The sequence below is a fragment of the Calypte anna genome, chromosome 3, assembly GCF_003957555.1.
Source record: "Calypte anna isolate BGI_N300 chromosome 3, bCalAnn1_v1.p, whole genome shotgun sequence".
NCBI lineage: Eukaryota > Metazoa > Chordata > Aves > Apodiformes > Trochilidae > Calypte > Calypte anna.
The window spans coordinates 18,251,739-18,276,792 of record NC_044246.1 but is presented as its reverse complement, the minus strand read 5'-3'; the positions used below and the strand labels follow the sequence as shown (position 1 = coordinate 18,276,792).

Here is a 25,054-nt window from a genome sequence, read left to right as displayed (position 1 = left end):
GAGGGATCACAAGGGTCAGCCCCTTCCTCTTTGCCCTTCTTCCCCTGTTCCTGTTCACTTAGGCATCCTGGGAGGATTCTGTTTGTCTGTCTGTGGTCCTGACCCATGCCAGCCTGAATCCGTGTGTTCCTGCTTCCAGCTCCTGACTGCTGCTGACTCCAGGAGTCCAGCCTGGACTTTCCCAGGGCTGCCCTGCAGCCTTGGTGGTGATGTGAGAGAGGGGGAAGGAGGGAAGGAACATGGTATTGTTTTTCTGCATATTTGTACATATTCAATCACTTTTCCCTTTTTTATCATTACTGTTTCATTAAAGCTGTGTAATTTAGTATCCAACCCATAAGTCTCTCTCCTTTATACTCTCTATCAGGAGGGGGGATTAACAGAGCATCTGTCATTCAGTTAATTGCCAGCCCAGTGTTAAACCATGAAAACCATCCATTTCGTTTCTAACCGTTGCAGTTTTCTTTCCAACAGTGCATTTAAACTCATTCTTAAATGCTACAAAATGCAGCAGATGAAAGATGGAATACAATTTCATTTTTTACTGTAATTGCACACAGCCCAACTAAACAGGCTGGCAAAATGTTTTAATGGATAAAAATTCAGTGTTCCCTTTCCTTTCTTCCAACTCTTTCTGAAAACTTGTGGAACTTGCACCAGTCCTCTATGATTAGCTGCAGAAGGAAGCTTCCACTTAGAAAGCAGTATGAATGGTTTAACTGTAATACTTCTTTCCAATAAAGTTTTTGAAAAATGACCTTCTCTCCTCAGTAGCCAAAGGGGAATAGTGCTCTTTTAAGAAGATGAAGAAATTAGCTCAAGTAGACATCAAGGCACTATGTCCCACACATCTAATCATCAAATTGTTTTACTTTCCTTAAGATAAAGTCAAAAGAAATTATATTTTTTCCAATCTCTACCTTCTACTTGCTGGCCAGTATGACAGCTCTGAACTGTACGTCTCTATCTTTAACTGCACCCCAGGGAATAAAACCCTGTAGCATGACTGTCGCAAAGTCCTAACAAGCCCCCAAAGCCTATAAGGCTTTCTCTTGCTAAGAAAAGTGCAAGTGGTGTGCTGAACTTTGAGTGTACAATAATCCAATGTATTCTGCCCTGTGGAGAGGAGACAAGCAGATGGGATTTGACAATGTTAAGGCAAGCTGTGCTGTGTGACCTTTTGGTCTCCTTTATCTTCAGAAATCATACTTTAAAAACAACATAGTTTTTAAGTGTTTCTACAGATCATACCTGGGCATGCAGCATGACACATATGCTTGCCCTGTTAGTATTCCAAATCTTTGCAAAAAAGTAACTTTGGGTAATATTTTATCTACATATATTATTTTCCTACCTGGGTGGGAACTGTGTGGTCCTGACAGAGGACCCCAGACCTTTCATGTCTGAGTAGAAAACGAGCATTTCTTGAAACTGTTGGAGTAGACAAGCCCTAGTATGTTGGGTTTGTTTCGGCAGTTGAACACAGATTTGCAAACTAAAAACCAAATGTCCATGACTGTATTAAGGTAGGGAAATCAAATAACACAGGCTTAGCATGAGATCTCTTCTGACAAGTGATTACACAAACACTGATGTCTGAAAAATTCCATGTTTCTGTGTGCCAGCCCTTCAAGGCGAGCCATACACCTACTCATACTTTCTATATATTTTACTTGTTCCTCCATGATCTTCCCATTTTGTGTAGCCAAACTTGTTCAGATGAAGCTTTTCCAACAATAAGGAACTGTAGAAGTAGAGAAGCACTGAAATGTTATGGCCACTGACATCTGCACAGACTCTTTTTATTTCTTGCCCCAGAAGACCCATTTTCATTAGGCTCTGCCCACCTAAATAAGCCCTTGGGCAATAATGTATTGGACAGGATGGATAACAAAGAAGGTATCAACCCTTGGAAGATAATTTAATTCCAGAGTTCAGAGGTCCAGGGACAAGCAAAAACAATTTGACACTGTCTACAAGTCCATCCATTTGACAGATGAGTGCTCCTCACCACTGAGTCTTTTTTCTTTGGCTCATGCAAAGAATACCACATAGAGACAATCTTCTCAAATGCTCTGATAATGAAAGAAGACTTGAGAGGAGGAGAATTTACTGGTAAATTTGCAAGGCAAAGTCACTGTTCACTGAGCATGGCACTTAAAACTGCTTCAAAGGAAACCAAACCAAAAAAAGACAAGCAAATCTCAACCACAGATACCTAGAGTAATCCAAAAGACCTGACATTGAGTATCGAGGTTACAAGGAAATATTCCTACTTGATATTGCCATGAATAAAATTAACCAAACCTCACACAAGAAAAGTGCCATACCAATGGCAGCTGAAGAAAACCAACCCAACCCAACAAAAAAACCAACCAACCCACAAAACCCCTAAACACGGAGAAAAAATAGGAGAAAAAAAATCAATTTGACTGCTTTGCAAAACACCAAATTCAACATCTGACTCCTTTTCTAAGAAGGTGGCCAGAGGACATATGCCAGGGCAGAAAAAGGACTGCAGTCACCCCCAGCCTTGCAGCCATTTCGCTAAGCCTAGAGCAGGCTATTACTACGCCTCAAGAGGGGACATATTTATAAGCTTCACAAAGATGATCAACACTGACAGCTTGCTAAGCACCCTCTTTATGATGTCCATTCTCCCATACAACAATTCCCACTCCAAATCTTCAGCCTGTTCTTAGGCACAGCTTTTGGGAAGGAGAATTCAAGGAAGCCTTGCATTCTCTTCTCTGTCAGGCTTCAACCCTATTGCAAATTCATCCAAATACACCCATTGCTACACTACAGTGGCTTGTTCTCTAGGCAGAACCTTCCTAATCTGCTGCAGCTGAACTTCCTCAGCCTATCAAGTAAGAAATCCTTTTATTGCTCTGGCCTATAAGCCTCTTATCTCCTAATTCTGTGAGGCTGAGAAATAGCTGTTCTGCTCATTAATCCTACAATGACTGTCAGAATGGGATATACACCTTCTCACTCTACTCAGACACAAGTAACTAGGTTTCATCAAGTTCTTTACTATCTACTTAGTTGAGTCCCACTCCACAAAATTGTATATGAATTGCAGTAGCAGTGCAGAAGCTTCTGCAACTTCCTGAAATATTCAGCCTTGATGCTTTAAGGATTTTAAAGACCCTAGTTCACTGCAAAGAAATCATATTAGGAGCTGATATTGCCTAGTGCTACAATGAAGGCAGCCATCTCTAGAGGACAGTTCTAAAACTAGGGAGACATTATTCCATTCTCAGCTCTGGAGATACCAGCAAATTTTTAAAGGAATGAGCATTATTATTTTTGAGCATTTTTTTTTCCCCAAGCAAATGCAATTCTGGCTGAAAGTGTTGAAAATCTGACTATAAGGACTTTCCACTATAGTTTATACATACACTATTAATTTGAGACCTTTCTCAATCATTTACTAGAAACTCATGTCATCCATGACCTTCAAAGACATCTCACAGGGAAAAATATAACCAGCAGCTGAGTTCTTGGCTTATTATCTTTAATTAACAACCCCAAGAAATGATGAAAGGTTGCTGGTTCCCCCCTAAATACAACATTCAGAGAAGAAAAAATTATTAAGGTAACAATTTTTTTTTTTTTAATCAGGACTGATGTCTTCTATTTATCTGTATGAAATGAAAACTTATACAGTTGCTAAATAATATCATAAATATGATATAGACTATAATACAAGATGTAAAAGTATGTTCTCATATAATATGCATTACTTAATATTTCTACCTTTATGTACCCGATGGACAAACATAGGCTTAACTATGTAACTGAAAAATCCCAAAACTCTTCTATAAAGTTTGTGTTGAGAAAAATGTTAGTGGCAAACTGTGTTAAGATCACAAATATCAAGTCAGTTGTACCTTTTATTTTAACTATAAATGTCACACTTCATCATGCAGCTGTCAACTTCCTTTAATGTACTAAATGCTATCATGTAAGCACAGAGCCTGACATGATGTAACACAACAATTAAAATAAAAAGCAAGTCAGCTTTGACACCATGTCACTTTTCTGTTTGCTGCATATTAAATGAAAAATCCTAGGTACAAAAGTAAAAGCTGGTCAAGAAAAAACTCACAGAACATCCCAAACCAGTTAATATTTCCCTCTAATGCTATGTCAATTTTTTGTGTTCAGCTTTAAAAAAAAATGACCACAGCTTTAGTTGCAGCTAATTAAAAATTGACACCAAAGTATATATAAAGACAGTCTAAAACTTTTAGAAAGATTCTATTGTAATTAAATATATTTCTAGTTGTCAACTCTGTAACAGCCAACATTTGTGGAACTAAGCAATTATTTTTCACTTTTTATCCTACCCCCTTCCAATTTCTATACATTCTGTGGTACTGCTGTGGCATGTTAAAATTGCTAATGCTTTTCAAAGCAGATGCAACAGCACCTAAATTATGCCTCAAGCAATTCCTAGTAATAATGGAGAAATTATTAACTACAGATAATTAATACTTAAATTTGCCATGTTTTACAAGTTTGATTTTCATTTACTGCATTTGATGCACAACACTAAATAAAACAGTCTGAAATTTTCAAAAATTAACTTCAAAAAAAGGAAAATCATGTACATCTGGAAAAACATGTTCATAATTAGACTTCTCTCTTTTTAGTTTTTCTCTGTTAATTTACAGCAACTCAAAGCCCACATTTAATATATAGGCAACATAAACCTTGGCCCAAGGGAAATTTAGTGGCATCTGTCACAAATACATAAATGTCACACGCCTAAATATTTGCTGTGGCCATACTGTGACATGTTCAAAACCTGTGGCCCAGGAAAGATAATCACAACAGGGTCTGTTTGAAGGCAGAGAGGAAGGAGTGAAATAAAAACAAGCTAGAGGTCTGTCTGACAAAGGGAAGGGCTTATACAGACATTTAAAGAATATTACTGTAAAATAATTAACTTGAAATATTGCGTTAACACAACTCCCTTTTCCCTTTGTGGAAATAAAAGGTAAGAGGAACATGGGGAATCCTAGCAAGTTTTACCCCCATAACTTCAAATTTTTTTTTCTGCTGACCTACTTCTGCACCTTCCTTGGGATTTCAAGGCCAGTAACCTGCCAAATTAACAAAAAAATTAAGAACAGTGTCACCTTTTCTGGAAAACTTTTCTATATGAGAACGTCACTCCATTTTCATATGTGCTTTAGTTGATCAGGTATGACAGTAAGTTGCAGGTGAACCAAGAAAACAACAACAAAAAAAAAGGTTAATGAAAACAAATACAAAAAGATCTCAAATAATATAAAAAAATACACAAATAATAAAAAAAAATTCTGCCCTTACAGCTGACTCCTAGTAAACCAAATCCATGAGTAGTGCTGGGGCACCAGCAAAGCTGCCAGGAATTTGATCTTTCAAGACTGCTCTTTAACTAAACACTGAAAATTGTAACAGTGGCAACACTTGTAAATTTTTAAGTACTGGAACTGTATTATACCTCAGTGTACATTTAATGGTGAAGCAGATAATTTTTTTTAAAACTAAACCAAAATAGTATTCTTGAGGACTATATTCAGCTACAGGAAATGATCACAATGTGTGATTCAATTCAAAGTGATCACAACGAATGCACACCTTTAAATTACTTGTTCTATTCTTACATCTTTTTCCGGCCCTTGAAACATTTAATTATTATTAGAGACATTTCTTTACATATAAGGCACAAAAGAAAGAGGGTCTACCTCTTGTGGGCATGGACACATCCAACTGTTAAAGCTTATGCAATTCATTATTATACCAACCCCCATAAACTCTCCTGTACCATTCTATTGCATGAATAGCTCCACAAGAACATTTACATTACAGGCCATAGCAATAACTTATGTCATTGATTTGAATTCCCAGGACTTCAAATGTAAAATGATAAGAGAATTAAAGTTCTGAAACAAAACATCCAAAACTTCACTTTTTATGCTTTTGATTATTATTACACTTAATATTAGAAACAAAACAGTCAGAGAACAGATAATTGAGCTCCATGATGAAATGGTGGTAAAAATAAGCACACTTCATACCTGCACTTCTTAAGTTGGGGTCTAGGTCTGGCATTTCCTTGGATGCTTCTGGGCTGACACTGTAAATAGATGCTCCTGCTTCACTGACAATGCTGAAAATTAAAAATTGCAAATAATCAAAACACCACAAAACTGAAAGATTAGAAAGTTTTTAATTTAGTATCTGGATTTTTTTAAGCCTCATGTTTTAAAAATGTTTTGAATCAACCAAATACTTATAAAACTAAGACAGTACAGACAAAAGAAAAGATCTCCATTTAAGTCAAAACATCCCCCCCTCCCTGACCTGCAACATCCATTCTTTTTCAGGTCTGGCCCCATCATAAATACAAACTGTGCACGATATCAGCCCCTGTAGTCATCTTACAAAGGAGACAAGGCATGAAACAAGTAAATAAGCAAAGCACTTTCCCTATCAAAACAAAAACCTACCTGAGAATTTCATTACAAACCACCTAGATTCTCAAGTCTAATATCAATTAAACTATTACATGAATGCAAGTCATGAGTGTGCACACACCTTACCTACAGCTACCTGCCCAAAATATTCACAAAAACCCAGCTTGACCCAGAGCCACAGAGCTGCAGCTCGCTTAGAAATGGCATTCTTCTCCCTGCTCTCACTGCCATTCCCAAAGAAAAAACACAGACTGCACGTCTTCCCTCACCTAAACTACATGTTCATGTATCCACCCCACACCTCAGACTCACTCAGTAAGGATGATAAACTCACCAATTCAAGTCATAACACAATTAAAGAAAACCCTGAGCACTCTAGTTCAACTCAAGAGAAACCTGCAATCAAATATTCAGTGCAAATTTGTTTTCAGCTGTGAAATTTTAACACCATTGAATCAACAGTACATTTTTTTCAAATGACTTCAACAGAACTTGAACTTCAGACTAATAATTAAGGCATCATATAGCTACTGCACTGGAGAGAAATACTATATATTTTAGAACTATTTTTACTTTAGTATTCCACTTTTAGAATTAGCTTGTCTTCTCCATAATGAGGGAAACCAGAGTCCAGGGTTTAAATAAAAATCCTAACTTTCTCATATTGTTTTAAAATTAGATAATTTTTTTTTAAGTACATTTAGTAGGTCACATTTTTAAACAAAGAAACACGTAGTTAGAAATGTCTCCCTTATAATTACCTGAAACTCAAAAGAACATTTGAATAGCACAGAAAAACTGGATCTTTAAATAAATACAGAGGATTAAATCCTGTTCTCTTTTGTAGTATAATAACTCAAGACCTATTCAAACAACTGCTTCACAAGAGAGAAAAATTGTTCAGACCAGCTGACCAACAGTCTGCATAAGGCAAGTGAAAATTAAACTTTTTACATGGTCTTTTAAAAAGAATCAGTATTACAGGCATTCCTTCAATCTCACCAGCCTTCAGAAAACAGCCCTGTAATAGACAACTGAAGGTCACCATGAAAACAAGTTCAGAAATATGGTCATATCACAAAAACTTAACTCTTGAAAAAAAACTGAGATGCTGACAGGAGCCTTATCAACCTATTTTTCTGACAAATACATACAATGCAGCAGAATGGAGTTCTTAACCTGTTCACACCTTATAGAGGAGGCATTTGGCAAGTGCTCCCTTTTTGGAAATTGCTTCCAAAAACCACGCACGTTAACACGTACTTCTAATAACTTTTTACTGATCACTCTTTAATCTCTTTGTATTTGAACAGATCCAAAAGTTAACCTTTCATGTAATTTCTAAATTTATTACATTGGTATTTCACTTTGATTTTAAAAGTAATTTTAAAAAATTAATGCTTTGCTCACATTTTTACAATGCTGCACTATATGCTGTATCCTGCACAGTATTTTGTGCAGTGAAAAAAAAAGTGGGATGGATGGGAATTTTAACACACTTCATATCTTACTGATTCTTATTAATACTACAATGATTCTCATTAATTTTCAGAAGTGAGAGGAATGCAATTCTACTATCATTCTATAGTATGTAGTTGTATGTATCATTCTATAGCATGTATATTCTATAGTATGTAGACTTGTGCTTAACTTTTAAGGTGGCTAGTACAAAAACTTCTTGTTAAAATGGGTAAAAAAACTAAACTCAGGATGGCAGAAAGCAGCATTTGAAAAGAGCACATTTCCTTTCCTCAAGTGTAAGAACATTCATAAACTGGAGGAGAAGAGGTAAGCCAAGTAAAAAAGCACCTCAAGCAGGAAAACAAAATACACTTTCAAAAGCAGCATACGCTGGATATTTGACATCCACTCTAAGATCGTTTTCTATAAGCATGCAGATATGAAGTACCTGGGTGTGGAGAACTTGGAAAAGGAGAAGAATTTCTCCTCACACAGAACCCCATACTGCTGTGCCTAAGACAGTAAAAACCCAGATGGCAAATATATTTGTTACTCAGAGTAAATGTGTAGGGCCACAAACTCCAGAGCAACCATCCTCTGGTTCATTCAACTATAGTCAGCTGAGGTTTTACAGAGCTTTTAGTGGATGTCATGTGGTTTGATTTAGTTTGGTTTTAGCTACAGTGAGGTGGATATTGATATGACTGGCACACACAATACTAAAAACATCTAGCCTTGTCACAACACTAAGATTACAAGCAAAATAGGCTTGGGGATTTTCAAGTTGTTTTGGATTTTGCTTTTTAACTAGTCAGGAGACACATTTGTTTAAAGACATTTTGTGGGTTTCTGTTGTGTTTTTTTTTTAATTCTAATGCTCTTCATTAAAAGGGTGATGTGATAAACTTACGTGTATTTAACGTAGCAAAATGCTCTGCATCATGCTTTCAAAGAATATACATGTTTTTACATCTGGGTGCACTAAGACTAAACCAAACCTGCTCAAATCAGTAGGCAATAGAACCCCAAGTTATTGTGTTCCACATTGCTCTCTTACCTCTCCATTTTTTAAGGGATACAATTTTCAAGAGAGTTAAAAGAAACCCCTCATAAGAGTTAGTAAAAACCAACTGTGTATGTTCAGAACTATAATTTGTTTCTACTTTGCATTTTTAAGCCACATAATGCATTTAACCAGAAAACTAGAGTCCCCCACCCTCCCACAAAGTAAAATCCATGGTTCTTTATATTCCTTAAGAGGAGCCTTGCACTGACTAAAATCTTCACAGAGAAACCAACATTATTGAAGTTATTTTGCTCTTTAAAAAAATGTAGCAGATAATAAGCAGGCGGTATGAATGGGTAAGTTTCATAAACTGCTCTCTGAATTAATAAAAAAAAATAATTAAATAAACAAGTAAAGAACCCAGGCCCATGCCACCATAATGCCTCCCTCCCACATTAGCCATTCCAGCTTTTATAAACAAAACGTGCCCAAACCACAAAGCCGTGACACAGTATTTCAATTTACTCTTTTTCATTGTGCAAACAGGCTTGTTGCAGAGAAAGTAAGGCGGTTTTTTTTTTGATTCACATTTGTTAAGACACATTTTATGCAGGTTAAACCAACCTCAACCATATTCCACTAGCACCACCTGGTGGTCCCTCTGCTTTATGCTGGCCACCATGCCTGCTGTACTCCAAGGAGGCTTTTAACGTTTACTAGAACAAGTTATTTTCCAGCTAAGCTTAAATAAGCATCATATATTTGGTATGAAATAATTTGAGAAGGTGTTAAAAAAAAAAATCCGATTTTTGATGTCATAATTTTTACAGGAAATAAGCCTTTCTTGTAAAAAGTAAAAAAAGTATTTGTACTATACATTTATTTTTTTTTTTATTGTTTCATCATTACTACATACCTACAAAAATGCATTGAGGTAAAGTTTGAATGTAACAAACGAGTTAGCAACTGTTGTTCAAGCATATTAAAATTTCATGCACATGTATATAATAACATTTTTCAAAACTTAAAGGTTCTTGTTAAGTTTTCATTGAAAGCCTTTTCAAAACTATGTGCAAAAATGTGATGTATAACATAACAAAAAAGATGTATCAGGCTAGAGGCTTTTAGGCTTAAAGATGGATGCAGTTTCCTGACTTTTTCATGAACGTTACCAATATTTCAGATTATTTTATTACATTGAAGTAATTTCCCCACAATCAAATGCAACACTGGATTAATAACCTGCAGAGAGAGAAAGAGTAACTTTATCCTACTTCAGATAAATTACTGTGTCTACAGCCTCCAACCCCCTGATTTACAACTTGAAGCCTTTAAAACAACATTTTAAGAAACAATACCAGTGCAAGGAAGAGATCAGTGTTAATATCTGGAAGAAAATCATGGTCACACAAAAAGCAAAGGGCATGTAAAATTCAAAATGGTCCCAGATTTTCTTATTTGATCATAAATTATCATCTACTAAAGTATAACTCCCTTTACAATAAAATGTTGTAATTGTGGTAAACTCCTCTAATGCAACCATTTACATATTAACTGATAGATATATTCTCCAAAAGCTTGTGAAAACAAAATGTCAGAAGCACAGAAGGGTCAAAGGATTATTCAGTGTTACTTACTGAAGCTATTGGCTTAAGAATTACCTAAGATAGAAAAATAAAGCAAAATAAAATTACAAAGCATTTGCTAAAAAAAAAAAAGGTTCCATTTAGAAGCATTGGAATGCTACAAGCTTTAATTATGTTGATAGATCTAATGACTAAAAACAAACTGAGGTGGCACAAGGAAGACTTAATTAAGAACAGGCTCAATAAAAGATTGGGCTGTTTCATGAATGAGAAATCCACTGGGCCTTACTGAAAACAGTTTTAGGCTCCAGAAGACCCTAGAACAAAAAATGGTTGAGGGTTGCGGAAGTATTAGAGAAATAGGATGTCTGCATCTGTTCTTAAATGTCTCCCCACATAGCCCTTTTCAGTGACTAATCAAAACCACCCATGGGAAGTCAAAGAACCTCTGTGTACGAAACAGAAATAATCTCTTGAATTGCATTTTTACTTGTGTCTCACTCTCTTCTCCCATATCAAGCAGGACACTACCCATGGCAGAAGCAACACTGCCCCTCCAACAACTCATTACCAGCGGCACGCTTCAGGTTTCTTGCCACCATGAGCAGAGTTACCTGCTGTTCTCAGGGTCTCATGGTCATCTACATGAGCAACCCAATCTTTAGACACCATGTACAGCACAGCTCCTTCTCTGGGGAGGGGATGACCACAGCCAACTGCAGACTGTTGTCCAGGGGCAGGCCGAGAGAGACGCTGGGATTAATTCAGCCACGCGCGCTTCGCCATGGGAACAATGGGATACCGGGCTTGACAGACCCTGGCTCTGACACAGCTAAGCCAATCCTTTTTTTTTTTTCTTATGAGGAACATATGTCACGAAAGTGTAAGATAAAAAGGTATGTACTCAACTATGTATCCAAAGAACAAAAAACCTGAAAAGATTTTTAAAAGCCTGTTCATTCTGACAGATGAGATTAAATTCAAAACGTGGTCTTTCCCTCACCTCCAATGAGCTAGTGGTATGGCAAAGGAAGATGTCAGGATCATGAAAAAAAGATTAAACTAGAAAGCAATCATCTTTTAACAGAGCTAAGCCAAAACCCATACAATTCATCTGTGCTTTTAAATAAGATAAAGATTTAGGTTTAAAATTTAACAACATATATAACTCAGGAGTTATTCCAGCATTAAATATATTTTCCAATGGCAAAATACACTGCTAGGAAAGGAATTTTCATCCATTTTCACTGCTTCATTCAAAATTTTAACTTGTTTCATACCACACATTTATGTGGAAGTCCAACTTTCAAAATCAGTCACATTACACAAGAGGTATTACAGACTTCTTTTTCAGAATTTATACAGAAAAGCTCATAGTGAAGCCATTGAACTAGAGGGAGGGATAAGGGTGAACAAGTTTTAAAGAAGTGTTTGCTCCGAAGCTGCCAAGCACACAAGAAGTTAAGCCCATAAACTGTCTTCAGACAACACATCAGATGGTAAGCAGTGACACAGATCCTGCATTGCTGCTCAGTCACATTGCCTAAGTTTCCACAGAAAACACTAAGTCAAATTCTACTCACAAGTGTTTTGAACTCACAACATAAAAGTCTGTAAATGTATCTACTCATGTATGAATGAATTTGCTTCGTATTTCAAAAAGTTTATCAGAAATTACACTATACAAAGAAGAAAGCAAGCTTGTCCTGACCAACTCAATCTGCTTCTTTAAGTAAAAATAATTGAACTGTTTCAAACCAGGAACTGCCATGCAGCAAATAACTCAGAACAACATTATGTCTCTTTCAGTCACAAACCATACTTTTGAAACAGGTTTCTGACTCTACAGCAGAGACAGTTAATAAGCATCTTACAAAGCAGCTCCTGAAATGAGAAAATTTCAGGGCAATCATCTGTGCAGTAAGGTTTATTTCTCTCCTGTTCCAACACAAGCAATATTTAGCATCAGTAAAGCTGATGGCTTCCCTGGTAGACTGCATAGATCTTTAGAACTTACTGAAGAGAAAAGAATTAGGCCTGTTTCAGCATTTAACAATAATTGTACCACTGTTTATATCATTCCTTCATATCATTAATAATGACTTACCTTAAAATAACATTAAACCTTAGAACAGCATTTGGTATATCATTTTTCCAAAATGCTTATGGAGAACTGAACTTTACTATAGAATTGATAAATGAACATTCAGATGAAATACAATATGAAAAAGAAAAATTTAGTGCTCTGAAATATCGAATTATAGTCTTTCAACATCACATAAAGTTCATGAATTTAAAGCCAGTTCAACTAAAGAGACCCATATCCAAAAGTCAGTAGAAACATATGACAAAGATCGAAAAGTGAGTAAGTATATTTTAAAAATGCAATTATTGAAGTAGTTGTCTTCAAGTATTAACCATTCCTCTTCAAACTGAGAAATTTAGGGCTAAGAAAGCCCAACAACTTCAACTTTCACTGCTTCGGAGTATAAAAAAGGGCTGTGTGTTGATTTTACATTCTAAGAGCATTTTGCCTGTAACCAAAGAAAATAAAATGACATTTCAAACATAAGGGAAATTACCTTCTGAGCTACACAGCCAGGTTCTCTCTTTGTTAGCACAAAACAAGTGTCAAGAATATGGGAGGATCAACTGTGGCACAGTATTTTAAAAGCTTCTCTCTTTAGTTTAAACTTTGGAAAATGCAGCCCAGTTCTACTAAATTTCAGGCCTGGATGAATGCTGAAAATGTATCCCACATAAAACATTTGAGTGATCAGAGAATCAGAAGAGCTCAAAGTTTACTGATTTCAATTACTCAGCTACCTTCATTTCCCTCCCCAAAGAAAAGTGGTGTGGAATTTTCTGACATTAAAACAGTAATTTGCAGCAAACTAGCAAACAATTTGCAGCAAAATGAAATAAGTTTGAGAATTATGCCAAGATATAATATGAAGTTACCATTCTTTAATTTCTCCTGTTATTAGATATAAATTACTGTACTACACTGACAAACCTAACTGTATAGCTATGGCCTGGAATCCTTTATTCATCTGTGTATGAACCATGCCCTCAGCACATCCCTGGAAAGGGAAGAATGATCAGATATCTGTCTTCATCTTGTCTGAAAAGGATGACATTTTTCAGTAAGAAAAGGGTCCAAATGGCAGGTGTCAAAGAGCTTTAGCTTCACACGTGGTGCTAGGAGGCAGAAAAAACAACAGTAGCGTGTGGCCATGTCAGAGCTGCACAGAAGCTGCCGTACAAGTGCATATCTGAAAAGAGCAAACCTCAGAGTCTGTTAAATCAATCTAGTGCCAGATGCTGTTACCAGAACAAAACCAGGGCTGCGGATTCATCCCCAGAAGAAATATACGTCCCCTGTCTGCAGTGCAAAATGAAAGACCTAGGGTGGCATGCCTGGAGACTGAAGGTGACAGTCACCTGTGACTGCCCCCACCGCTTCCTTGACAGTTTCAGGGAACAGGTCCTGTCATTGCTCATAAAGCTGCTGGAGTTGAAGTTCCTTTCTACTCTTGCAGAGCGCTTTAAAATCTGAACTCCGTGTCCAAAATCTACTTCCAAGTTCACCATGCAGCTAAAATGCAGTTAAGCCATGTATTTTTACTTTAAACACTGTAATGTAGCAGGAACTTGAGAGAGAATTTAACTACTGCTCTATTCCCAGTTGCACGAACATCATGAAGAAGAATTAAGGCAATATGGATAATGTTATAGAAATTACCTTAATGTAAGAGGACAAGTTTAAAAAAAGACATTTTATATGATTAGAAATATGATAGCATTAAAGCAATTCTAAGCAGAATTAATGATAATTAAACATATTCAAATATTTTTAAAAGTTACCTATCTGTAGCCAATGTACATTAACATCAGAACATTGGAAAGACAGTAAAAAAGGCTTCAGGACTGACATAAGAAATTAAAATCCTAGAGCCCACACTTAAAACAGACAGGAAAATGGGTATGGTCAAGACCACTCCTGCCAACACTCACATAATTTTACACAACTAAATTATCCCAATGACCTCAGAAGAACAAACTATATTCAAGGAGAGGAAAAATATAGTCAAACCCTGACAATATTTTACCTAACCTCTTTTCACCCACTGGGAGGAAGGATCAGAAAGACAAAGAAACACCAATTTTGTCAGTCACACTTTAAAAAGAAAAGGAACACTATGTGATGTTAAATGCTCGCATTTCATATATTTACAGAGGCTTTTGAAATAAAATTGCCTAGATGCATACATTAAAAATATGGCATACTCCAAAAAAAGATTGATTGTGCTCCAACAAAAGCTTAGCAAAACTGTTCCACACTGAAGATATAACTCAATGAGCAGCCTTACTTAGCCCCTGTCCCTTCCAGAGTTGTCAGAAGCCTGGTGAAGCCAACAAGCCAAAACCAGACCACAGCAGACTAAAGAAGGCTGCAAGTCCCAGAGCAGACCTCCATCTCGTACACTGTCCTGCCAGCATCCCCTTCTCAGCTCAGCAAAACAAACATCTACAGTGGCAGCACATGGGCAAAGATAGTGTTTCATCCAGACCATCTCCAGTGATATAGATTCTTGGAAGAAAAGACCAACACTGGCTGTTTTTATAAAAAGCAGAAGCAAAGGATAAAACCTGGGAACTCAGCAGTTCATGTTCATGCATAATTTTTCAAGCTGGAGCATTACAATGTACCAAGAACTACGATTTTGGGGAACAAATAAGACTTTTTTTAAAAAAAAAAATAAAAAAATACCTGCCAATAAAGCAATACCTAGATTTTGCTAGTACCAGCTATATTTGGTGTTGGCACCAGCAGTTTATAAATGGGACAACTGATGTTTGTCTAAAATTCATCTAATTTTCAAACCAAAACATTTCCCTATCACATGCACTGTCCTACCCACACCATCATTCTCCTATAGGATACAGGACATTTAAGATACAGATAATCCACTAAGGAGAGAGTCCATCAGGTTCTCCAGTAAACACAGGCCTTTTAATCAGTTCATTTGTCAGCAAACTTCACAGAGCATTCAGGTTTAGTCAAATATTGTACCAAGACGTGTCACACAGGAAAAGTCAGTTTGAAATTATGTCGAGAGGCTGTTAAGAGCATGCTATCCAGTTGCTGTAATTGCTCTCAGGAATCATTTTTATCTGGTAGAATGGGCACCACAGATGCAGCAACTGTTGTGGCTAGAACACAGTTAGTTATGCCAGACCAAAGGCTGGAGCTTAGAGTCACATTAACTCTCATGGAGACTTTGTCCCCAGAGTGGAGCATAACCGGACAAGACCACAACATATGGAGGAAAATGCCCCTTGGAGAACAGCACCTCCAGCATCTGTCATTTTCTTTAATGCTCACTCTGGGCAGTTGGGAGGCAGCTCAGCCAGCACTGCTGTGCAGCTGCCACAGCCTGATTCATTCAAATCCTGACCAGTAGCTTTGGCTCAGGACAAGTTTTATTGTGTTCTTCCCCATATTCCATAATATCATTGATCTTGGCACTCAATCTCTCCTCAGCAAACTCCTCTCCAGCACAGATCCAGGAGGGAAGGCTGGAGTCAACTATGCCCCTTCTATTAGTGCTGAGTAATGTCGTGGAGACTCCTCACAGGAATCCCAGTTCCCCCACTGCCCCTCTTCCCTCCCCACCCCTCTTAACATTTAGGCTGTTTGTGCAGACATCATATTAAATATTTTTAAACTACAAACACTTCTTGGCACAGTTTATCAAACTCTGAAGTATCGAGGTTTTCCACAGAGAGAAACTCAAAATAAATGAAGTTTTCTGGAATCAGAATGATTGCTGGCAGAGAAAATTCTTTAAGGTATTAATTAGACACTAAGGAAAAGTGTGTCCCCATCTTTCTAGCCATGTTGCTTCTTTTTTCCTTACTTCTATTTGGAACTCACCTGATAAAAACAAAAGAACAAAAAAACCCAAAAAACCCCACCTGTTTTAGTTCACACAAGATTTATTTGCCTCCTGTGTTTATCCTCCAGTTCAAAATACTCGAGACATGTTACATAAAGTAAATGATGCTTTACGCAGATATGATCAAAACTGTCATAGTTTTAAATATAATTTTTTTATTGAAGACGTATGCAAACACTAGGCATCTACTGTAAGAGATTCTAACCTGAATCAAATACATCTCCAAATGAGAATGAGCTAAACATTAGTTGTATTACTGTTTATCCTTTAAGCATTTAAAACAAACACAAGTATGTATCAACCTCACTGAAAACCAAAAGCCAAACACAAAAAGAGCCATCAAATCCCCACAAACTTCAAATGTATTCATGAATTGTGTGTTTTTACAGAAAACTTTGGCAAGACTGTAACCAAAAGGAGAAAAAAACCCTGAGAAAGTAAATATCTGCAATTAGCAAAATTAAATTTTGGTTAGGTAGTGCTATATTTGTTTTCCCCCTGCTCTCTAAAGGGAATAATTTTTTCCCTCAGGTTATGATAGATCCATGTGGGAGAATTTCCATGAGTAATATCACTAAAACTGGCATAAACTTATGCTGAAAGACCACTTAATTTAAAATGCCTTTTCTACCCAGTTACAAACACTTAAAAATATTCTTCTGGACTGAAGTTTCTTATGCTTAATTTCTAGCCAATTATCTTTAGACTCAAAAGTCCCAAACTACAGTCTTCTTTCCAGTTATCCAAATATGAAATCATAGGATAAGACAGCTTTATAGTTTATAGTTTAAGATATCCTTACATATAAATCAAAACTCCAGATAAATTATTTTATGGTCTATGTTTTACACTACTCTTTTCAAAGTGATTCTCCAGTCATAGGTATGTTACACGGTACTTAGATATTCAATCACATGAAATTCTAGCAAAAAAGGCCTTAAAATAGTGTAAAGGTTCATTCACACATTTAATTTCTTTTAAGTCCAATGACAAATACTTTGCAGAAAAAAAATCTTGGAATGTAGATCTTTTGAATTGTATTAATCCCATTTCATAATGGCAAAGTCTCTTAGGAACATTTGAGGAGTTGTCAGTCACAGTTACACAATTTTAAACAATGGCACTAATAAAACTGAGATAGTTGACTCATCCTTTCAAACACCCCTGCTGTTTTCACTATGTGATAACACAGTTTGTACCAGGAAGTTCATAACCAGGTTTTTCTTGGAAGACAAAAAATAAAAAAGTAAAAAAACCAAAATTCATTGACAGCCCAAGTTCCACCCAAAACCAAAGCTCTAAAATAAACTACTGATGTCCTTCCCCCTTTCAAAGCCCTATTTGCTCTCCCCATCTCACATGTGCCTTCAAAATGAGATCAAGTTATTTCAAAGTTTTCCTGACAATTCATATCTGGGCAGCAGGAAATGAAGATATGCTGCAACTCAACTGGAAAGTGCAGATGCTCAGAGCCTATAGCTGCCAATACTGGCACCCTATTCTATGGGCTATGGGAATCAACTCCAAATCAACATCTCTGATTCAGTCATTAGATTCTTACGTCTGGATGCTGAAAGAGAAGCTAGCAATGAAGAGTGAAGACTTTGTAATGATCCTTTCAGGTTTTGGCAAGTGTTAGATGCTAGGGAATTGTGGTGGTCAAGAGCCACCTCTGGAGATCAGCGAGTCTAACACACTTGCTCAAAGGATGCTCACCTAAAGCAATATGCTTTGTCTATGCTATGAACAGTCAGGTTTCAAGTATTTCAACAGGTGGAGACTCCAAAACCTATTACATTATTAACAGGAATACTTCAATCCTCTGTAGCTAAGAACTGAGGATTTGGTAATACTAAACTGAGGTTTCTAATTTATCAGCATTAAAAAACTAAGCACCACATACACATATCAGAAAAGTATATATCAGCTTCCTGGAAAAGTGTCTGAGAAACAAACTGAGATCAAGGAAGTTAACACTCTGTTTTCAAACAGTACTGCACTGAAAACTCACTACACAATCCTAGCTTTCTCCAAATGCTATAAGCAGAAAGAAAACGTGAGAGAGTTTGGAAATAAAGTGAATGGAAATGTGTGCCCTGCAGATTCCTGCAGTAACAGAGTAGACCCACTTCATTTCAAGTGTCTGATGTTAAACTGGTAAGATTATTCTTGTATCTGACAACTAACAGCTGTTACCTAAATAGTGAAAAAATAAATTAAAAAAAGATTTGGAGATGAGGGACACAGAGGAAGAGACAATACAATATGAAACCAATAACTGTCCAGATGAGAACAAGAGGTTATTTAATAGAGACACAGCAGAGCCTGGAGGTGTTTGGGCTCATGCAAACAACCCCTCCAGGGGGTTATGGAGAACATATGCCAGGGTGGGATATGCAGCACCCTTTAATATGGCAGAGCATCTTCTACCCTCAGGCACCCACTCAGCTCTGCTGGCTAGTGCAGAAGGTGGCAGAGCCAAGCCTTGTCCTCAGCCTGCCGCTGGTAGACAGGCCAGTACTATCCCTGCCATCAGCATCTCCTCAGCCCTGAGCCAGAGCAGCATGGAGATCACATCCATCTGAACATCAATGATGCCATGTGTAACAACAGGACCAGGATAAGCATGGGACCATCCCAGAGCTTTTACTAGGCAGGTTGTTATGAGGCTGAGAGCATTTCTTACATCCGCTGCAGAGATGCGGTAGCAAGCTCCTCCTCCACCATTAGTTCCAGAATATGGCACAAACATTAAATATCTCGCCCTCAGAGGAAGGATAGGATTCCAAGTCTAAGCATAAACAAAAGTTTAATTAATTGAAATCCAAATTTTATTAATGAAGTAAAGATGGAGATTCTCAATATTAAGGATCTAATCGCCACCTTCCTACTCCTTCTTCACTTGCTACTAATATATGCAATTGTGGGAAGGAAAATCTAATCCTAAAAAAGCTACATTATTATTGCTAAAATACTAATTCAAAAGTTATTTTCCAAAGTTAGCCAAGTACAGGTTTGTTCTGAATTCTGTTTGAGAAACTGAAATATGTCACTAGAAAAACACAGAAATCATGGAAAGCTAGGGGTTGGAAGGCACCTCGAAAGATTGAGTCCAACCCCCATGCCAGAGCAGGGTCACCTACAGGAGGTCACATAGGAGCACATCCAGGCAGGTTTTGAATGTCTCCAGAAAAGAAGATTCCACAGCCTCCCTGGGCAGCCTGTTCCAGGGCTCTGTCACCCTCACAGTGAAAAAGTTCTTCCTTATACCTTCACAGAACCTCCTATGCTCAAGCTTGTACCCATTGCCCCCTGTTATATCATTGGACATAACTGAAAAGAACCTGGCTCCGTCCTCCTGACACTCACCCTTTATGTAAAGGGTGAGTTTATAAACAACATACATAAAATATTAAAATTACTACTACCACAAACTGCCACATTCTGGACTTGAGCTTACCAAACCCTGAGAACCAGAACACACATGTTTCTCAAGCCCCAAGTCATAACTTCCTCTGAAGTTCTTAAAGGGTCACATCACCACCACCATCAGAAGCACCAGGTTATGTAAGGAAGTTAAGTTACACCATTTGATTACACCAACTGTGGCATGGTAAAGAAGAAACCCTGAAGTATTATTTTGTCATTAGATCCACTGGAAACTAACTTAAAAATGTTTTATAGATAAGGAGTCAATGTAAACCATACTTACATATTCCATTAAAATTTTGAAATGAAACCTGTTTTAATCATTAAAGCTTTAATTTGTACTGAGTGCAAAAGGTTTTATGCAATTTGCATAAAAGTTCACTGAACTAATTATAAATTTTAGTTTATCACAATTTATTAACTACGCATTATTTTGGTTTCATAACACTGATATTTAAGGCTGACTAAAGCACAAACAACTTTGCACTTTTCTCATTGCACAATAAATAAAATAAATCTACACAAACCACTATCATGAATATTTCATTTGTATCTTTACTTTATAAAGAGCTGGAAGAAATTCCCTATGGGCCATAAATCTGCTTTGAATTAGATACCACCAGTTCTTTTTTTTCTTCTTGCTTAGCATCAGAATAAACCTTTTATTCCAGATCCTGTCTTGCTGAGAAAACATCACTCCTGGTCATGTCAGAAGTTGAGTAACCTACAACCTGCTGTAACCACTTTAACAAAAACAAGCCAGTGAAACAAAAAATCATTTCCCCTCATTTCCATCTCTGCTAATAATGATCAGGAGCACGGCTGTTCTAGCAAGTGGTCTCCTCCAGAACAGCCAAGAGGTCATTAGGCACTTTCCCTAGGGAGAAAGCTACAACTGAGGAGGCACCAGGCAGCTGTGGACAGGCAGACAGAAGAGACAGCAGGGTGAGGGTACAGCCAGCTGGGCCAACAGGAGTAGGGGAAAACAGCAGGAATAGAGAAAAATTACAGCCTTCAGCGTTCCTTTAAAAGGAATTAAGCATTCCTTCAGGTCTTTTTCATTGTTGTCATTGTTGGCTAAAGAAATGGGATTTATTAAAAGGATCCTATATAATGATTTCAAAATTATTTCGTTTTAAAACATTCAAATTGACAATGTCTCTTTCTATTTACTTTTATAGCAGAAGATTACAGTTAACATTTCCTTCAGCACAGAGATAATCACTGAGAAGTAACACAGGAAAATCCAGTTTGATTTACTTAAAAATGACAAAGTAACTTCTAGAAAATAACTTTTAATTGAAAAAAAAATGACAAAGTAACTTTGAGCTGTGATTTTACACTATGAAGAAAAACAGACGAGGAAAAAGTAATAAATGCATCAGTGATTTTACTGAAAGCCCACTTCCAAAGTATATTTGCAGTACAATATTGTAACCCTGACAAGAGACTCACCCATGGAAGATGCATGCCTAAACTCTTTCCCTGAAACATTTATGTCAAATTCAAACGTCAGAATGTATTTTATCCAAATGTTAGTTCTAGTTCAACCCAATAAAAGAACTGAACAGGCAGTAGGCATGTTGCCTTAGCTGCCAAAGTTGTTTAACAAAATATAAAAATTAATTAGATTTGAGAAAGAAGTTTCATGTGAAAAGACAATTTAATATTAGCAATAACTATAACTGCATATAGATGGACATCTCCTCACCTCCAAGTTTTTTATTTAGGAAGCTCTACAGACAACTGAGCTGTTTGAATATTTGCTGTTAAATAAAACAACCTGATACAAAAAGAAACTGTGATAAAACAGATTAAAGTGAAAACAATATTTCTCTGCAAGCAAAAAATTTGCTTTCAGAAGTGCTGGCTGTTTCAAGGAAAGGAAAATATGCAATGTACAGAGCTGCTAGATGATGACGTTTACAACTAAGTGAAGCCTCCAAAGCAACACATCTCCTCAAAATGAAAAGGAACAGGAGAAGCAGCAACACCTTCTCCTCCCTGTGCTCACCTGCCCACTGTTCCCAGTTGCTGCTGCTAAGAGGGCTTGGTACTGAAGGTGCTTCATGTAGCCTGTGGTTTGTGCTTCTCACAGAATCACAGAAAGTCAGGGGTTGGAAGGGACCTTGAAAAATCATTGAGTCCAACCCCCCAGCCAGAGCAGGGTCACCTACAGCAGGGTTACATTCAGATGTACCCTTTCTCACCTCCCTGTGAACCACCATGACAAATGGATCATTTCTCCTTCCCTCTCCCTACTCATCATTGACAACACTGCTGGGATCCAGTTATAGCAAGGAAGTATCCTCAATAGACACCTTCCGTTACAACCATCTGACACTGCAGTCACAAAAATCTAATCCCTTTTCAAGCTGAAATAACCTACTTAAGGGCCCTTTGAGGCACACAGCATGCCCATACTCTGCCTCTCATGCTCTGAAAACATGAGAAGTATGCTGAAGCATCTCCTGTTGCTCTGGCTTCATTCAGTGACATTCACAAAGCTTTTAAGACTGCCATACACTTCCATGATTACAAAAGTTGAATGAGTCTAGGCAAGAACAGCCCTCGGTTTCAGTATCACACAAAATTACTCCAAGTGAAGGTGCAACATTGGTAGTGCTCACTCCTGAGCTGCAAACAGCCTCTAAGAACCGATAGCCTGAAATCAAGAATAGAAGTGACAGATTTTATGCAACAGAGGGGGAAAAAAACCCCAACTTTATCATTATTGATGCTTCAAGAATAAAGAAAATTTCCTCATTAAAGACAGCATTTGTGCATACACTCACTCTCACTACTTCATTTTCTTAAGCATTTCTAATTATTTAGACATATTTGCACCCACATATACACTCTCTAACAGAGATCTAGGATGAAGAATTTAATCCCAAAAGTAACTCTCTGCCAGTTAAAAGCCACTGATTTCAGCTACCTGATGGAGAGTGTTAGACTGCCTAATGTAATCTAACCTACACTTCTGCTATCAGCATCAATGATAACAGCACAAATTAAGTCCAAATAAATAAATAAATCTTTATATCACATCTCACAACTACAAAGGAAGCCCAGAAAAAGCTGAAATGCAGAACACCAAATGTGGTTTAACAAATGAATAGGTATGAAGTTTGGCAGAATCTCGACTTAAGTAAAAACATGTAACTGGCAACCTCACAAAAATGGAAAAATGCTTCTTTCTCCTACAGAATGTCTACTTGAAGACAAAATACTACCTGAATATACAACCAGGTCAGACTGAGCAATAACCCTCCATCTTAGTACCTCACAAATCAGAGGGTACATCTTATATTTATCTAATTTTAATCCGGATGCTCTCAGTATTAAATCACACTATCTTTGGATGCTTCCACTTAAATTAAATCCTACTAGAATCCACAAGGAATTCCTGCTGGAGCTTGTTTACACAGTGAGGAGCCTGAATATATTTTTCCAATCCTTGCTAGTGAAAATTTACCAACTGCCACAGCTACTTCCTTACAAAGTCACTTATAACACACATTTCTTTCTGATGTCTCTTCAGCATGAAGAGGGTAATGGAGTAATATCCCAAATACTATAAGCATTACTTATTTTAAAAGGCAATTTCGACACAAATCATAAATTACCATTTTAATGGTTTAAATCTACACTCACTTCCCAGTACCAAAGGTTTTATTAGCATGGCAATACCACATGAGTGTGAAGCTGTGCTACTTCATCCCAGGCAAGACTAAAGGCTACCAGTACAAAATGCACAGACAGGAGTAACAAGAACCACACTGCAAATTTCTGTAATCAAAGCTTAGCAAATACAACTAAGGGAAATCGTTTCCTACACACAGGTGCACCTCTTTTAAATACAAAGTTTCCAAGTCTACTTTATGTAATTTTCTATTTCAAACCCAGTGCGGTTTTCAACCTGCAGAGTTATTTATACAGAGTTATACCAAAATTTTCACAAAGTGCATGGAAAAAAACAGCCCAAGGTCAGAAGGCTTAGAGTCTCTTCAGTGAATTCTACACTACCACCACCTAGAGAAGCAGGTGTGTTATAATCATGTCTTATGTTCATTTAACTAAATAAGATCTTCCTGGAAATCTATCTTTGAAATTAAAACAAACAAACAAAAAAACCCAAAAAGCCCACAAAAAGCCAGACTCTTAATCTGACATCTATTTTACTGCAATATACAAAAATAACTTCTGAATATAATACAGGTTCAGCTCAGCACAGATACCACTCTGTGGATACACCAGGATTAAATATCAGGTACTACCAGAAACGGGGACGCACTTAGGAGAAATAAGTCTCTAGGCAGAGTGAGGTTCCAATTTATGGGTCTGTCTCTTGTAAATATAAAAAAAAAATATTTTTCTATTTGAAGCATGCATGATCATGGAGCTCTTACTCAGCTGTGATAAACTAAACACAACTGAAATTAACTTTTAAGTAAGGAAAGGAAGAGAAGACAGCTTGCCTGGAAAGCACTACCATAATTTAAAATGTTTTCATTGACTGTCTCTTCACCACATTTTAAACCTGTTTGTTCCTGAAATTCTTTCTTCACTGCTTAGGACTTCTCATAACTCCACTTGAGCTTGAAAGAGATGAAAGCAGAACAAAGGTTCTTCAAATGCATGTGCATTGCTTCGACCAAATATGTATTCTTGTTGCCAAAACTTTCCGAACTACTTTCTACCTTCTGCATCAGACACCTAATGACCTAAGGTGGGAAGGTGTGCGTACATAAACGTGTCATCAATAGAGTTATATACCGTAAAAGACAAAAAACAACAGCTTAAAAAAAACATAATCAAAAAAGAAATAGGAATAAAGTTTCCCATATCCCTACCCCTCTTTGTACTCTCAACAGACTTGAAACAACTGCATTAATGCAGCAAGCAATAGCTTGTAAAAGGATGCAAACCAGCTGAAACATTTGACAGACAGTGTTAAATACCAGAGGATTCATATCAACCACTTTATTTGAAAAGGTGCTTTGATGTTGGCTATCTTTCATGTACCTCTTTCATGGCACATTAATAAGGAAAACTGAGATGGGGTAAATTAAGTCCCAAGGTCATATCTAGAGTTACAGCACTGTGGGTACCTGATGAAATACGGATTAATGC

The 25,054-nt window shown here is 37.0% G+C and overlaps 1 protein-coding gene across 1 annotated transcript in view; it reads right to left on the bottom strand.

Moving 5' to 3' along the window:
* SRBD1 (S1 RNA binding domain 1) overlaps window positions 1–25,054 on the bottom strand; it is a 124,174-nt gene that overhangs the window by 55,672 nt on the left and 43,448 nt on the right. Inside the window, exon 16 of the mRNA XM_030448612.1 lies at window positions 6,075–6,166. Coding sequence (XP_030304472.1) covers window positions 6,075–6,166 — 92 coding nt within the window. The remainder of the gene's footprint in view (window positions 1–6,074; window positions 6,167–25,054) is intronic.